Here is a 17,294-nt window from a genome sequence, read left to right as displayed (position 1 = left end):
AGCTGCAATGTTAGCCTATAGGGACCTTCCCCAGCACTTTTCTTAGCTTTTTTTGATCTAATAAAAATCGTTTGATCGATCGCTTAAAATTGTTCTAATTGTTTGATTCGAACGATTTTATCGTTCGATCAAACGATTTTTATTCGATCTTTCAATCGAAGCATTTGCGCTAAATCCTTCGAATTCGATATTCAAATTCGAAGGATTTTACATTGAGTGTTTATTAACCCTCGAAATTCGACCCTTGATAAATCTGCCCCTGTATGTAAAAGTATTAAAAAAACAAGACATGTCAAACTACAAGTAAGAGTATATTAGTAGTTAAAAGATGTGGATTCAGAGTTTGGCTCTATTAAAGATTTTGAAATATTTTGGTTACAGGGGATTCTGAAAAAGCCAAGAAAAAGTACAGGTGAAAATGAATGAGGTGGAATGTAATAAGTTGAGCTCCACCTGCATTCAGAGCTTGGGTGCATCTGTGTGAGTACAGTATGATTAGGAAATATTGACTGGATTTCATCATTCTATTGTGTGTTGAAACCGCAAGACAAACACTCATGTGTAAGTGCCCTAACAGAACTTCCAGGGAAACCCCAAAACTGGAAACTCCCAACTAAGAACAGATCCAACTATTTTGGGTTGTACTGAAAGTAAAGGTGGACAAAACCTTTTCATTACTACAGTACTTTTGTATAGTGTAAATTCAGAACAGAGAGGTTTGGTCTGTTCAGTGTGCATTGTCTGTCTGTGCCATCCTCTGCAGTCTGTCTGTGTGTAGCCACTGCATTACTCCATCTTCTCACACAGCATTGCTTAAATTCAAAAAGCCTTGAATTGAGAATTCCTTCTCAGCTCTGTGCACAAAAAAAAGTTTGTGCACACATTTTAAACTTGTGTGCACAGTTTCTAAAAATGGTGTGCTCAGGTCAGAATTAAAACAAAACTTCTTGCACCCGGGAGGTCTGTCCAGGTGAAAAGTGCCTTTCGGGATTTCCGAATCCGGACAGAACACTGGAGTTAATGACATGACGATCAGCTAATCGCTGATTGCCACATCATCAGTCCCACCCCTGATGTAATCAGCTCCTCCCCCAACATCACTGGCCCACCCCTGACATCACTGTCCCACCCCGATGTCACTGGCCCACCCCAATGTCACTGGCCAGCCCACTGACACCATTGCCCCCCCCCCCCCCGACCAGTTTTCCCCAAGCTGAAAAGGTGACAACCCTATATTTAGATTTCAGGGCCTACCATTCTCTTCACTCCAGGGACTCATAAGCTTCTAAAGCCAGCAAACGAAATGTAGCATTAACCTGCTACAATACCACAAATTTTCCTGGAGTTATTGCACGTAACTTTTCATCATTGGTGAAAAATACACAAAATCTACTATCTGCCTAGCACTTCTCTTACAATATATATATATAAGAAATAAACCAAAATTTGTGGAGGAAATACTTTTCTTCTAATTCAGTTCAGTTCACGTCAACAGAGATTTCATGTGATAAATTGTGAGAAGTTTTTGTAACTGAATTGCATCTGGCTCTATGGAGCCATCTACAATTGAATAATGAGAGTATTGTGTCAGATTCAGTTCTATGAGAAACACATTTACTAATTCATTTCCAGTTTTCCCCCACATACCTCAATTTTGTTTTATGAGCTAAAACAATAGCTGTATCTGGCCCATTATTTAAACTAATTATTTAATCTGGTTTTTTTTAGTGGTACATATAAAGAAAGAAGCACATTTTAGCGGTGTTTAATTCATTTTCTAGTTTTAGTAGTTTCTAGCTACTAAAATTGATAGAAGTGTCTGAATTCATCCATGCAATTTGCAATTTCAATAATTTTTATTGTGTTTTACAAAACATAGTATACATAGTTAGCATACAGCAGTAAAAATGGAAATATCGGCCATTATACAGATGTAAAATCAAGAATACTGTCATTTAAAGTCACATGGTTTCATACAGATATCATGTAATAGGATATATAGGATCCCATCCGTACAAATAGACCTAACACAGTAGCTAACAGACTATAACCAGTTCTGCATGATTAAGCATATTAATAACACAATGTATATTTTTATAACAATTAACAAACTAAATGACAGATCCACCTATGGTCCCAGTGAATGATGGTCCCACAAAGGGCACCAGTCAACTGGTATAGAAAATTGAAATCAAATACTAAGCAATGTCAGGTGATTTCCAGGCCCGTACCTGTATTCCAGCCATGGACCCCAAATTTTTAGAAATCTGCTATGGGAATCGTTTAAGATACTGGTCATTTTTTCTCTCAACAATATTTTTATACATTTCCTGTTACTTTGCACTTCAAAATCCCTGTAATTTTTTTTGCAGAGGAGATTGGTATTTGCATGCAGTCACAAATGGATTGGCCTAGACTTGAAATATCTCTTTTATTCTGTTACTTATTATGCACTGTCCCAATTTCAAGTTGCCAATGGAGAATTAAATGTGCCCCTGTTTTATCTTTCAGCCGGTTTGGTACAAAGTGTGCACGTTGTGGCAGACAGATTTATGCCAGTGACTGGGTACGGAGAGCCAGGGGAAACGCCTACCACCTTGCCTGCTTTGCTTGCTATTCATGTAAAAGACAACTGTCAACAGGGGAAGAGTTTGGCCTAGTGGAAGAAAAAGTTCTTTGTAGGATCCATTATGACACCATGATAGAAAACCTCAAGCGGGCAGCAGAAAATGGTAGGAGCTCTTCATTTAAAAATGTAGTATGTTGTAACTGTTGAATATTCATTAATATCTACATTTTCTCCAACACATGAATGTACATGAAAACTATATGTACAGATACATCAAATATGTTCTCAATTACCAAATGACATTTTTAAACATGTCTAGTCTCCTTTGTGTTATATTATTTGACCGCTCATTGGCCGGAGACTACCGCAGGAGGTTGCACTATAAAGGGAAAATATACTCCCCTTTCTTACTTAAGCTTATTTAGTTGGACTTATGTAAAAACCACCAAAATAGTTTTTCCAAAATGTGTTTTTTACACAGACATGCCTGATTCCATGTTACACTAACAAACAATTTTCCAACAATCCCTCCAAATGATCCCCAGTGCACATTCATATATACACTCATGCCAACTAGGGATGCACCGAATCCAGGATTCGGCCTTTTTCAGTAGGATTCCTTCTGCCAAGCCGAACCGAATACGAATCCTAATATGCATATGTCACAAAACAAGTAAAAAATTTTTTCCCCTTCCCACCCCTAATTTGCATATGTAAATTTGGATTCCAATTCTGTTCGGTATTCGGCCGAATCTTTCGCAAAGGATTCGGGGGTTCGGCCGAATCCAAAATAGTGGATTTGGTGCATCCCTATGCCAACCTATTTATACACTCACGTAAACTACATATACCAATATCTATACAAATTGTAGATGTTAGTATTACCATAACCTATAATATTATACTTGACAAATAAATCATCCAAGTTCCTCTTAAAGGCATTAAAGGAGAACATAACCCTCCTATACAAAAAAAACTCCGCCTTAACTGCCTGGCATTGCCTCCCTCCCCTCTCCCTCTCCACACTGTGCATTAGTAAAAAAAAAAAAAACCCTTAAAAAATCTGACCTTAAAATGCAGAGCAGTGCAGCAGAGCTCCAGGGCCCTATCGTCCACCGCTTCATATTCTTTTGGGACTCAACGTCGACACGAAGCCTGTGGGAGCATGTGCAGTTGGGCCAAGTCTGGAATTCGCTTCAACTGCTCATGCGCAAATCGTTGTTGAGTCCAAAAAGAATACGAAGCGGAGGAAGATGGAGCCCCTCTGCATCACCATCTGAAATGTTTGTCACGAAAATGCGTATAAAATACAAAACCAAGTGCCAAAAGTGATGAATGTATTAATAATGTGTACCCAAAGAACTAGAAGAGCATTTCTTGTTATGGATTAGAACATTAGCGCTTTTAAAAAGGTTTAAGTATATGCGGTTTTAAGCAAATGTCTCTTAAAGGGACAGTTCACCTTTAGTTCATTTTTCATATGTTATAGCTTGTCCTTCTGTTCTTGAATTGTCTTCCTTTTCTACCTATTTCTTACTTTAAAATCGTGTCACTGACTATTCCTCTGAGTCAAAAATGATGGTTACCTTTTATCTTTGCTCTTCAATTCTCCCATTCATCGGCCTGGTTGCCAGGGTAAATTGCCACCTGGCAACAAGGTAGTTGTTGAAACTTGAACAGTTTTAAACAAAATGTTTTGTAGGAAACAACAAAAATAAAGACAAATAACAAATCTCCTCGGAATATAATTGTCTACATTATACAAAAATTTAATTTAAAGGTAAACATAGCAATAACGTTTACTGGAGGTGCCTAACATCTTAGGTATGTTTTATCTGCACCTGATATGTTTCTGTGGTGGTTACATGGAGCACATCCTCTTTCTGGAAAAAATATTGTTATAACAACCTATGAACCTAGGGCAGCAGCATCTAGGCTAACGCTAATGTTTTGTGATTTATACTGCTATGCACACTGTTTTTATTGCTAAATGAGCATAGATTGCATATGGAACGTACTGAATCAGAGATCTCTGTAGTTATCGGCCTGGGGCATTTGCACCTAAGCTGCAACTTTTATAGTGGTGGGTTCACGTTAAAGGTGTAAATTTTGACACAAACTTATTTTTTGGTTTTCTTGGTTGGCACAATTATACGTGTATGCAAGTTTAATTTCTTTTAAATCCATTGATATTTAAATGATTCTTGCCAGATTCTCTCTGGTGTTTCATCATGTTTTTAATTATAGCATGCTTACAAATCTTCTTATATATTCTAAATAAACCTCAGACTTGTTTCTTTTTATTGGAGCTTCAAACAATAGGAAGAATAAATTCCCAAGATTTTTTAACAGGATAAACCATTTTTCTCACTTAATTGAATCTGGTCCAATATTTGTGCATGGCAAAAGAACCATACAGAGTTAAAAGAAGTGTCCTTTTAAATAAATATAGTAGTAAGCCATCATCCTTCTGATTTAAGCACAGTAGAATGAAATATACTCTGAACAGTGCTTGCTTTTCTAAAAACTGATATTTTCCACATAGGCTGCATTGGATCTAGAGGACATTTGTTTCTAGTCAAATATCCTGTATAATGGGCTCCTGCTTACCTGGCCTGAGACAAAGACAGCTATTAGTCAAATGTAGGTGATCATTACATTGAGCTTTTTAACACTGCGGTAGTGGAAGGTAGTAAAGGTTAAAACAAAGTGTAACCAATTAGTGCTTTGCTATAAATATTGTGTTGTTTTAGATATAGGTGTTGGAAATGTGCACACAAAAGTAGTAAAACAAAAGAATAATTAGTGCTTTGTTATATAAATCAAAATATAAGCTGCACTTATTTGTCTTGTGTTGAATCAGTTGTTGTAAATGTCACACATAAAAAGCAGCTCTTCACAGCAGTGAAGCAGGGACATCACCTAACCCAGAGGTCCCCAACCTTTTTTTTTACCTGTGAGACACATTCAAATGTAAAAAGAGTTAGGGAGCAACACAAACATGAAAAAGTCCCTTAGGGTGCCAAAATAAGGGTTGTGATTGGCTATTTGGTAGCTCCTATGTGGACTGGCAGCCTACAAGAGGCTCTACTTGGCACTATACTTAGTTTTTATGCAATTAAAACTTGCCTCCAAGCCTGGAATTCAAAAATAAGCACCTGGTTTGAGGACACAGAGAGCAACATCCGAGGGGTTGGAGAGAAACATGTTGCTCACGAGCTACTGGTTGGGGATCACTGGCCTAACCCTTCACCAGAGGTTTTTATTCATGCCCTTAAAGGAGAACTAAACCCTAAAAGCAAAAATGGGTAGAAATGCTGTTTATTACATACTAACCTTACTGCACCAGTCTAATGTTTCAGTAATAATTCAGATTTTTCAATGTGTGCACAGGGAGTCACCATCTTGGCTTTTGTTAGGAGTGTCAGTGACACTGTACATGCTCAGTGGGGCTTATTTTTCAAAACTGGGCAAATTTGCCCATGGACAGTCACCCATAACAACCAGTCAGCGATTGGCTTTTTTCAGGCAACTGCAGGTAGAACCATGAATTCAGTTGCCATGGGTTACTGCCCACAAACAAATTTGCCCAGTGTCGATAAGACCCCCAGTGTGGTCTGGGTAGCTGTAGAGAAGCTAAGCTTAGAGGGTTGTTGCAAACCATCAAGTAGATAATCAGGTTTGCCTTTTGTATAAACTGATACTACAGCTTATTATTAAATTCCAATGTAAATTGCACTATTTTCTAAGCTGCCATATAATGAAAATTTTAAAGGAATTGTTCAGTATAAAAATAAAAACTGGGTAAATAGATAGGCTGTACAAAATAAAAAACAAATTCAACATAGTTAGTTAGCCAAAAATGTAATCTATAAAGGCTGGAGTGAGTGGATGTCTAACATGACAGAACACTACTTCCTGCTTTGCAGCTCTCCAAGCAGTAACCAGTGACTTGAGGGGGGGGGGCACATGAGTCATCACTGTTTGCTTTTAAATCTGAAATAAATTCTGAGGATCAATTGCAAACTCATTGAACTGTTCTGTCCCATGTGAGCCCCCTTACAGTCGCTGACTAACTCTGTTTAAAATTCAATAGTAGAGGGAGAGAGAGTGAACCACGCCGACAGCCTTGATAAAGCTTTTGCGAAACGCGCGTCAGCATGGTTCACTCTCTCTCCCTCTACTACTGAATTTTAAACAGATCTATTATCCTTATTCTTTTAAATTAATTACAGGAGTTATCGATTAGCAAACTCCTTTTATCCCTCCTTCTCTTTCACAAGACATGGGGAATTTGTGTTTTTGTAGGAAAGATAGAACACAATTCAAGTTAGAAAAGGTATTATTGAGACCACAGTTCCCCACGTTCTGCCTTCTTTACTGACTAGGTTGATACAATTTATCTTTCACAGGAAGTCCTGGCTGGTGACGATTTCTCTTCAGCAGAGCTTATGGCGCGAGCCGGTGAAAGCCTTAGGGAAGCCAGTGCGCCGGTAAATCTTCTATCAGCCAAGACCAAAACAAATATCGGAACATGGAATGTCCGCACCCTTTATGAAAGCGGTAAAACAGCACAAGTGACCAAGGAGATGGACCGCTATAAGATCACCATACTAGGATTATGTGAAACAAGATGGACAGGAAACGGACAACAACGACTGGTGAGCGGAGAAACTATCATCTACTCTGGCCCACAAGAACAGCACATGTATGGAGTTGGACTGCTTATGACAGCAGAGGCAGCCAAGGCATTGATGGAGTGGGAGCCAATCTCAGAGAGAATCCTGTCAGCTAGATTCAAGTCCAAAGGAAGAAATGTTACCATCACTCAGTGTTATGTACCTTTCAAACACTGCAAAAGAAGAAGAGAAAGAAGAGTTTTACAGTGCATTGCAGGCAGATATTGATAAGATACATAGAAGGGACCTAAAGATCCTCATGGGAGACCTAAATGCCAAAGTTGGGAAGGACAACACCGAAAAAGAACTAATCATGGGCAAACATGGAGTGGGGAAGAAAAATTAAAATGGAGAACTCTTCATGGACTTCTGTGCTTTCAACGAGCTTGTCATTGGAAGCACCGTCTACCCGCACAAGAGCATCCACAAGAAGACTTGGACCTCCCCTGATGGAAAGACAGAGAACCAGATTGATCATATCACCATTGGTCGAAAGTGGAGGAGGAGTCTACTAGACGTCAGGGTGAATTGAGGGGCGGATGCTGCGTCAGACCACCACCTAGTGCAGGCAACACTGAGGCTGAAGCTATGGGCACACAGGGACCAGGCACAGAGGCCAGCATTCAAATACAATGTGCAGAGCCTAAAAGATGCAAACAAAGCTACAGAATACCAGTGCAGCTTGAAGAACCGCTTTGAGGCACTATCAGAGCTGGAGAAAGAGACGGTGGAAGACCACTGGCTGGAGCTGAAGAAAGTCTGGAGGGATACCTGCCAAGAAGTCCTGGGGAAAAAGAACAGAAAGCACAAGGAATGGTTGTCACCGGGTACATGGGATCTTATGACTGAAAGAAAAGAACTCAAACAGAAGATGAATAATCGTCAAAATCATCAGGAGAAGATGGATCTCCAAGCACAGTATTGGGAGACAAATCGGATGGTGAAAAAGAGCTGTAGAGCGGACAAGAGGAAATTCATCCACGACCTTACAGAGGAGGCAGAAACGGCAGCAGGGAGACGGGACATGAAGCGATTGTATGAGATCACCAGAACTCTCGCAGGCAAGAACACGCAGCCATCATGTGCAACAAAGGACAAAGAAGGCCGCACCATCACCAATGAAGGCCAAGAACAAACGAGATGGGTTAAGCACTTTGCAGAAGTCCTCAATAGGCCACCTCCAGAGCAGCCTCCACTCATCCCACCAGCAGACAGCCTTTTGGACATCAACACCAACCCACCCAGTAGAGCCGAGATTATCACAGCAGTAAAAGAAATCAAGGCTGGCAAAGCAGCAGGTCCAGATGGTATCCCACCTGAAGCCCTAAAAGCGGACGTCATAACAACCATGAACATGTTATACCCTCTGCTTCAGAAAGTCTGGGAGCAGGAAAGCATGCCAAAAGAGTGGAGGAAAGGGCATCTGGTGAAATTTCCCAAGAAAGGCAACCTCTCCAACTGCAACAACTGGCGAGGCATCATGCTCCTATCTGTACCTAGCAAGGTACTCACACGAATCATGCTGCTGAGACTGAGGGAGGCTCTAGACAAACGACTGCGAGATGAGCAAGCAGGCTTCAGGCAGGACAAATCTTGCACGGACCACATTGCAACATTGTGCATCATCATAGAACAGTCACTGGAATGGCAGTCTCCACTACACAATCTTTGTAGACTTTGAGAAGGCCTTTGATAGTGTAGATAGAGAGGTCGTCTGGAAATGTATTGCACATTATGGGATACCACCAAAATTCATCTCCATTATCAAACAACTTTACAACAACTCCACATGCCAGGTTGTGCATAAAGGAAAAATTACAGAGCCTTTTGAAGTGCGGACGGGGGTGAGACAAGGCTGCATGCTGTCACCAACCGTCTTCCTGCTGGATTATGAAGAGTTCTACACAAAATGCCAACACAGGAATCTGCTGGTCCTTCACTAAAATCTTGGAAGACCTAGACTTTGCAGATGATGTCAGCCTCCTGTCACACAGACAACAAGACGCACAACAGTAACTCACACGTCTATCAGAGGAAGCAGCAAAAACTGGCCTCAAGATCAACACTAACAAAACAGAAACCATGAGGATTAACAACCAGCAGCAAGACCAAATCCAGCTGCAAGGAGTTGACATTAAGGACGTGGACAAGTTTGTCTACCTGGGCAGCGTAGTAAGCAAGGATGGAGGAGGGAGCAGATGAGGACATCAGGAGCCGCATCAACAAAGCCTGGCATGCATTCAACACCTTACGTCCCATCTGGAACTCCACTGCCCTTTCACAACAAACCAAAATTCGTATTTTTAACACCAACGTGAAAGCAGTCTTGCTTTATGGTTCAGAAACCTGGAGACTGACCATGACAACCATAAGTAAACTCCAAACCTTCATCAACCGCTGCCTCCGAAACATCCTGCACATCAGATGGCCAGAGAAAACTTCCAACATCAGCCTATGGAAAAGATCAAAACAGATCCAGATTGACCGAGAAATCAGAAGAAGAAAGTGGGGCTGGATAGGCCACATCCTCAGAGTTCTGACAACATCACAAGGCAAGCCCTTGAGTGGAACCCACATGGGAAAAGAAAAGTTGGCTCGCCAAGACAGACATGGAGGAGGTGCATGGAGGCTGAAATGAAGGCAGCCAGATGGACATGGGCTCAGCTGAAGAAGACCGCTGCAAACCGAGTTCGCTGGAGGAGTGTCGCGGAGGCCCTTTGCTCCCCGCTGGAGCAAACGGACTAAGAGAAGAATCTGTTAGTCCTGTATTTGTACCTGATGTATTTATACCTGATGTGTTGGCCTGGTCTGCTCCCAATGTATTTCCCTATGGATTGGTATGAGTGTACCCAATCACTTTGTAAATATACAGATCATACTGATTGGTCAGAAAATGACAGAATTTAATGAAAAATACCACATAAGCTTAAAATCTCATGGAATTCACAGCCATTTCTTAATATGTGTTTTTACAGGTAATGGGATTACACTAGAAGGAGCTGTCCCATCCGAACAAGACAGCCAGCCAAAGCCAGCCAAAAGAGCACGCACATCCTTCACAGCAGACCAGCTGCAGGTACTAGAAGCAACTGTATATTCACAAGCATATACAGCATATAATACAAGCATTACAGAACAGATCTGCTCCATTTCTGGTGCAAAGATCTATATCTTCATATTTTAATAAAAAATGGTTTTGCTTTGTTTAGGTCATGCAAGCACAATTTGCTCAGGACAACAATCCCGATGCACAAACACTCCAAAAACTTGCAGATATGACAGGGCTGAGCAGAAGAGTCATCCAGGTAAGGAACATAATATAGTACAGGGATATCACTATATGGTGAATGGCATAGCCTAATAAAATGACTTGCATTATAAATGAAGCTGTCTTTAACCTGATAATATCCACTCTCCACTCTAGTAACCTTTATGTGAAGTTAATATTATGGAAAATGTTGTTGATATTTTAAAACATTATCAGGTAATAAGTAATACATGTTGATAATGTGATCTTAAACAATATTCATAAAGTTAAGGTTTGTGAATAAAGCCATCTTTCATTACAGTAAATGCTACTAAGACAAATAGCACAAAGGGACTTTTTGACAGCCGCCGCCTCCAGTGGAAAAAGCCTTGGTCAAAATACTGCCTGTCAGTTTGTTGCCCCTTGCAATATTAATCAGTAAAATGTGCCCTATATGATTATCATATGCTGTGAGAGGCAGCCCCTGGGACTGGCTAAATGCTTGACACCCCTTGCACACCCAGCTCATACATACTCTATAGCATGCAAAGGTGCTACACAGCAGTTTAGTGCTCTCTTATTAGGGTTACATACAAGGTGCACCTGGCACACTCAGCTTGGAACTTTATAGCCTTCCTGCAAACCTAGGCCTTGGTAAAGTCAGACATCACTCTAAAAAATACTCAAGCATGCATTTTAGCTTAAATGCACTATTGGTATGGCTGCATGTGCATCTGACAGGGCATCCAATGCACATGGATTAATAGTACAAATGCCTGTGTGCCATAGTCCAACTTGCTCAATAAGAAACTTATTTAACAAGGGACACAGTGCCTTAACTTGTCAGGTATGAGCTCTCCCTGATAGATATCTGCAAAAAACAGGCAGATTTCTATTGGGCAGGGTTGGAAATTCCATTGGGTGGGACTGCATTGTCTTGTTGAAGCAGTTCTATCTCAACAGGCAAGTATGATTGGCAGTTATCATCTAATTGTTTAGCAACTTCACCAAACAAGTGGATCTTAATGTAAATGACCATCTTAACTTCTAGTTGATCATGGGAGTAACTGATTTGTCCACCCATATACGGCATCAACAGTTCTTGCCTGGATTTTAATACCTATCTGTTAAATTTGCAGCCATATATAGGCATGTATGGCGAGCTCTAGGCCACGTCCAGTTTGCATGAGAAGGGTAAAAATTCTTTGCTGACTCCAAAAGGGCAACTGGATCAGTTCATAAAGCAAAGTTGTACTAAAATGTATATTTTAATTACCTTGTATTTTTTATTTACTAAAAATGCACCCAACACTTGAAATGTACATGAAAGGCATAGAGGAGGGGCCGGCAATATTTGATTGACAGCTCAGATTTGTAAATGAGCTTTGAATTCTTTAATAAAAAATAGAAATTGGATTTCATGTTTAATTTAAAAGGGACTTTTATTATACAGATTTTTGTGTCTGGGTGCCAGGTCCACTTTAAATTGTACTGCTCTCAATGTCAAACATCCCGTTCACACTTTAATGGGGATGTTCACCTTCCAGACACCATTTTCATTTCAACTGATTTCAGATAGTACACCAACAAGACTTTTTTTCAACTCCTTTCATTGTTTTATTCATTGTTTTATTCTTGACCATTTAGGGGGTTATTTATCAAATGACCTTGAATGAACTAACAACTAAAATGGTTAATAAGAAAGGAAAAAAGGAATGGAAAAAAAACTTGATTCTGCGAGTTTGAGTTGTAAAACCCGAAAAATCGAATTGACCAAGTTTTCTGTGGGAAAAAAACTCAAATCGTTCAAATCATTCAAGTTTTCGGGCAAAACCTTCTGAAAAAACTCAAACATCATGGAGAGTATTAACATCTTCAAATGGTTCAAGAGACCTCTGGCATTGACCTCAACAGGTTTTAGATGGTGTATTTTGAGATTCAAGCTATTTCTGGAGTCGGGGTATAATAAATCTTGAAAAAATTTTGTTTTGTTTTTTTAACCAAAAAATCTACTCAAAAACTAAAATTTTTGTGGAAGACACAACACAAACCTTAATAAATAGCCCCCTTAAAGTTTTTTCAGTCTGGCATCTCAGTAATCTTTGTGCAGACTCTGAACTTTTACAAATTGCTGCATTAGTTTCTACATTTCTCAACAGCATTTGTGGTATATGAACAACTGTTCATTTATAACAGCTGTCTTTAATAAAACTCAGAGCTTCTGTTCAGCAGGGCAAAGATAAGATAACGTGAAACTTTTATCTTCAATATTTGAAGAATGGTCAAAAATGTAAACTAAAGAGAAAAAAGTTATTGGTGTTCCATTAGAAAAAAATTAAAATGAAAAAATGTTTTGAAGGTGAATAAAAGCTTTGCTCACAGCAAATATAAATAAATATAGCTATAATATTGTTTACTTATTGGCACATGGGCTGATGTCTGGACTTTTCATAAAAGCTGTTATCACATTTTGATCAGTCCCTGCCCCAGTGAGCTCACAATCTAAGGTCCCTATTACATTTCCGACAGTGCATGGCTATTGAGCTTACAAGGTCCTTATCCCATTCCCACCAGTACCTGCCCAATCACTTTAGAATCTAAGATCCCTATCACATTTACATCAGTTTCTGCACCATTGTATTGAATGTTAAAGGAAGGTGGTAACTTGAATAATCTATAGTATTGCATACAAACATTAACATAACCAATCATACAATGCAGGTAAAAGGTTCTTGTTTAGTTTTATTTAGTCACTTAGGGGCCCATTTACTAAGTGTCAAAGTGAATTTTCGAATTCAAAAACTTAGAATTTCAAAGTAATTTTTGGGTACTTCGACTATCAAATAGGCCAAAATTCGATTCGAATTGAAAAAACTTTGACTTCAAAAAACGAAGTACTGTCTCTTTAAACTTCGACTTCGACACTTCGCCACATTAAACCTGTCGAATTGCTGTTTAGCCTATGGGGGACCTCCTATAAACTGTGGCTAAGTTTTGAGTAGTCAAAGTATTTTTTTGTAAAATTGTTCAAATCGTTAGATTCGAACGATATAATCGATTGAACGAACTATTTTTACTTCAATCGAAAAAATCAAATTCGATGGTCGAATTTCAAAGTTTTTTAACTTCGTAATTCGACCCTTAGTAAATGTGCCTCTTAGTGTGATCAGCAAGTTAGTATTTTCCTCACAAAACACTAAACTGACCCACCAGAATTTTCACCTGCAGCAGCAGTGCATATGGTTCTTCACAGTGAGGACAGTGAGGATATGGAATGCACTGCTGGGATATGTTGTGATTGTGAGCTGATTGTGTTAATGCCTTTAAGAGTGGCTTGGATGATTTCTTGGACAAGCATAATATCCAAGGATATAGTGATCTACAGTTAGTTGTATGTATATGTATTTATGCAAACCCTTTATGCAGAAACTTAAAATATATTGTACATCGGGGGCGTGGCCATGACGTTGACCTGAGGAGACACAGATTTCCAGTGCTCCGTTACCGACGGTCCCTAATAGCTATAAGTTGAGCATTTTACCCGCAGAATTTTTGGCTGTAATATTCCACTCCGCTTTCCTGACTATGACTAGAGGATGTAAGCCGAAAAAAACGGCTCCTACGAGCAAAGACTCGCTCACACAGACACCAAGACAGCGAGCAGGCACGGCAACCAAAATGGACGACGATTCACCTGCCACTCCTCGGACCTCCCCTCGGGCAGACTGGGAATCTGACCATGTGCAATCGGAAACGGAGACTTCCACGGCCTACTCTGGGGACGCAGTATTGATTTCCAGATTCAAACAAGTATTGCATACCGAGTTATCAGCGGTCGCCAACAAGATCACGGACCACGTGACGCAGGAACTGCGCGACCTCGGCAACAGAACGGCGGCAGTGGAAGACAAGGTTGATGAGGTCCTGCTCACAGTCAACTCCCATGATCTGCAAATCGCCAAACTCCAGCAACAGCTGCTGGACCTCCAAGACCAAATGGAGGACTCTGAAAATAGGTCACGGAGGAATAATATAAGAATCAGAGGCCTCCCAGACACGGTCCAGGATCTGCACCTTGAAATCCCACAGCTCCTCACAGAACTTCTTCCAGACGTTTCTCCAGACCACCTCATCCTGGATAGGGTTCATAGAGCCCTAGGACCCCGACAACAAGGGGCCCCACCAAAAGATATCATCGCCAGGATGCATTATTTTACCTCCAAAGAGGCGGTCATGATGGCCTCCAGAGCCGCTACGCACTTGGAATACAAAGGCCACAAATATTCAATCTATGCCGATCTAGCTGCTGCCACGATCCAGCGGAGAAAGTCGATGAAACCTATTACTACCCTTTTGATCACTCATCGGATCAGGTACAGATGGGGTTACCCATTTAAACTAACTTTTACATTACAAAACCGACAGCACACCGTCACCAACCCACAGGATGGCATGCAGCTTTTCCACCGCTTGCAATTAGCAGACCCCCAGCCCGCCTCTCGGAATTCTCCATCCCCACCTAAAGGCTCTGGTGGTCACCCGATTGCCCCCCTCTGGAATACCAGCCCTAACCGGGACACTTGAGTGACTCCTATTATGGGTAATACCTTTCCTCTATTATACCATGCTGGGGCCGTCTGGTCGTTGCCCCCCCCACAAACAGGCCTACTTGTCACCATTACTGGCTTGCCAGTAAGCCCTGTTTACTAATGTCGGCACTACCTACAGTGCCTTTTGTACAGTGTTATGTTGATGTTTGCACAGTTATTGTTTTACTACACTTTATGGAGAAGAGTACTTATATTTTACTACACTTTCTATCTGTTGTCTTGATACGAAAATGGCATTATTATGTGTGTCTCATAACGTAAAGGGATTCAACTCCCCACTAAAATGGTCTAAAGCCTTCAGACAGTATAACCAAATGAAAGCGGATCTACTTTTCATTTCTCTAGAACTTCCTTTCCAAAATACTTTCACCATGCTTATCGTAAGGTGTACTTAGCCTCTTCTGAGAGTAAACATGGGGGGGTTGCCATATGTGTCCATAATAGAATTAATTTCCGCTTAGACTCAGCCAAAGCAGATCTAGAAGGGAGATATTTGATCCTTAACGGTTACATACAGGATTCTTTAGTAACGCTGGCAGTGGTGTACGGCCCCAATGATAATCAAAAAACTTTCTACAACAAATTTTTAGGGCTGGGTATCCCAGACTTGAAGAAATATTATACTGCTGCCCAAGTCTGTCAGTTGCTCCATTGGCATGACTCCCCAGACAACCCAATATGGGCCACCATTGAGCAAGAAACCCTCCCTGTGGGATCCTTACACAACCTGCTGTGTTCTAAACCTCCCCCCAAGAGGGGCAGCTACAATCCTGTCATCTCACATTCCTTGAGAGTCTGGAAGTCTATCCCCCATACGCACAAATTGTCTTCCTCCCATAAACCGGTGGTCAACTTTAACCTCAACACGGAGTTCTCACCGGGGTCTGCGAAAGGGTCTTTTCAGTGGTGGAAACAAAACAATCTCCACAACATACATGCTTTGACCAAAACCAACAAACTATTGTCATGGCAACAGCTACAAGACTCTTACAAGGCCCCTCAGAGCGAATATTATAGATACCTGCAAATCAGAAGCTACATATCTTCCCTTTGGTCTGACAAGAAATTTCCTAACCCCACCATGTTTGAGAAAATGTGCTTACAAATACTCCCACGGGAGAAGGCACTTTCTACTATTTATGATCACTTGATCCACCTGGTTCCTATTAAGGACTTATTCAACTATGGGAGAAAGACTTGCGTATCTGCATGGAGGCTGATCAATGGTCTGATATCATTAAAGACAATATACACTGCTCGGTGAACATTTCCATTCTGGAAACCTCCCAAAAGGTACTACACCAGTGGTACATGGTCCCCTCTAAATTGGCAAAGTGGTACCCTGCTTGCTCCCCCCTGTGCTTTCGGAGCTGTGGCCACCACGGTTCGTTTCTAAATGTCTGGTGGGAATGCCCCAAAGCAGTCAGATTCTGGATACGAATATACACGATGATTACAAATGTGACAGGACTTTCACTTAAGAAGGATCCGGGGGAAGCACTAATCAATAAGCGAATCCCAAGAATTAACAAATTCACCAGTAAATTGATAACACATATCTTCTCTGCCTCCAAGCAGGTCATCGCTGCTGCCTGGAAGTCTCCTATCATGGACTTTCCTGAGGTTAAAAGGAGGCTGGATAATGTCCTCATTCTGGAGAAATTAACTAGCTACACAAACGGTGCGCAGAAATCTTTCCACAAAGTCTGGTCCCCCTGGTTATCATACCGAAATATTTCCTCAACCTAACTTCTCTTGCATGTCCTCCCACTCTGACTCCGGGGGAATCCCTAAATTTCCTTGACCCAATGCTGTACCAGTTGGTGCAGAAATGTTGACAGTACTCACAAGTGTTATAGGCAAATGTTTATTTAGTTTTTGGTTTACTTTTGATTATTTCTTTTCTCTTACTCCTTTTTCTATTTCTTTTCCTTTTATTTTAGTATAATTTTCTTGTCAGCTACTATTATACAACTCAGGAATACATGTTATGTACCTATGTGCCACAATACTACTGCAGCCTGGGGATTGTCCAGTACCTGCAGATTCTGAGTTTTGCTATGTGCCAATATTTGCTATATGCTGATATTTGAAAATAAAAATTTTAAATACAAAAAAAAAAATATATTGTACATCTATTTGGGCAATTGCATGAACGCTTGATACCAATTTGTTTGAGGATGAAGTTA

At 40.6% G+C, this 17,294-nt stretch overlaps 1 protein-coding gene across 2 annotated transcripts in view; it reads left to right on the top strand.

Annotated features, from left to right (window-relative positions):
* lhx6.L (LIM homeobox 6 L homeolog) overlaps positions 1 to 17,294 on the top strand; it is a 100,160-nt gene that overhangs the window by 63,754 nt on the left and 19,112 nt on the right. For both annotated transcript variants that reach the window (XR_005963502.1, XM_018229600.2), the window contains exons 5-7: positions 2,512 to 2,732; positions 10,224 to 10,324; positions 10,458 to 10,553. Coding sequence is in view for 1 of the 2 variants with exons in the window: in XM_018229600.2 (XP_018085089.2) it covers positions 2,512 to 2,732; positions 10,224 to 10,324; positions 10,458 to 10,553 (418 nt within the window). In the remaining variant the exon portion in view is untranslated. The remainder of the gene's footprint in view (positions 1 to 2,511; positions 2,733 to 10,223; positions 10,325 to 10,457; positions 10,554 to 17,294) is intronic.

The sequence above is a fragment of the Xenopus laevis genome, chromosome 8L, assembly GCF_017654675.1.
Source record: "Xenopus laevis strain J_2021 chromosome 8L, Xenopus_laevis_v10.1, whole genome shotgun sequence".
NCBI classification, from domain to species: domain Eukaryota; kingdom Metazoa; phylum Chordata; class Amphibia; order Anura; family Pipidae; genus Xenopus; species Xenopus laevis.
This window is presented reverse-complemented; position numbering and strand designations above follow the sequence as displayed.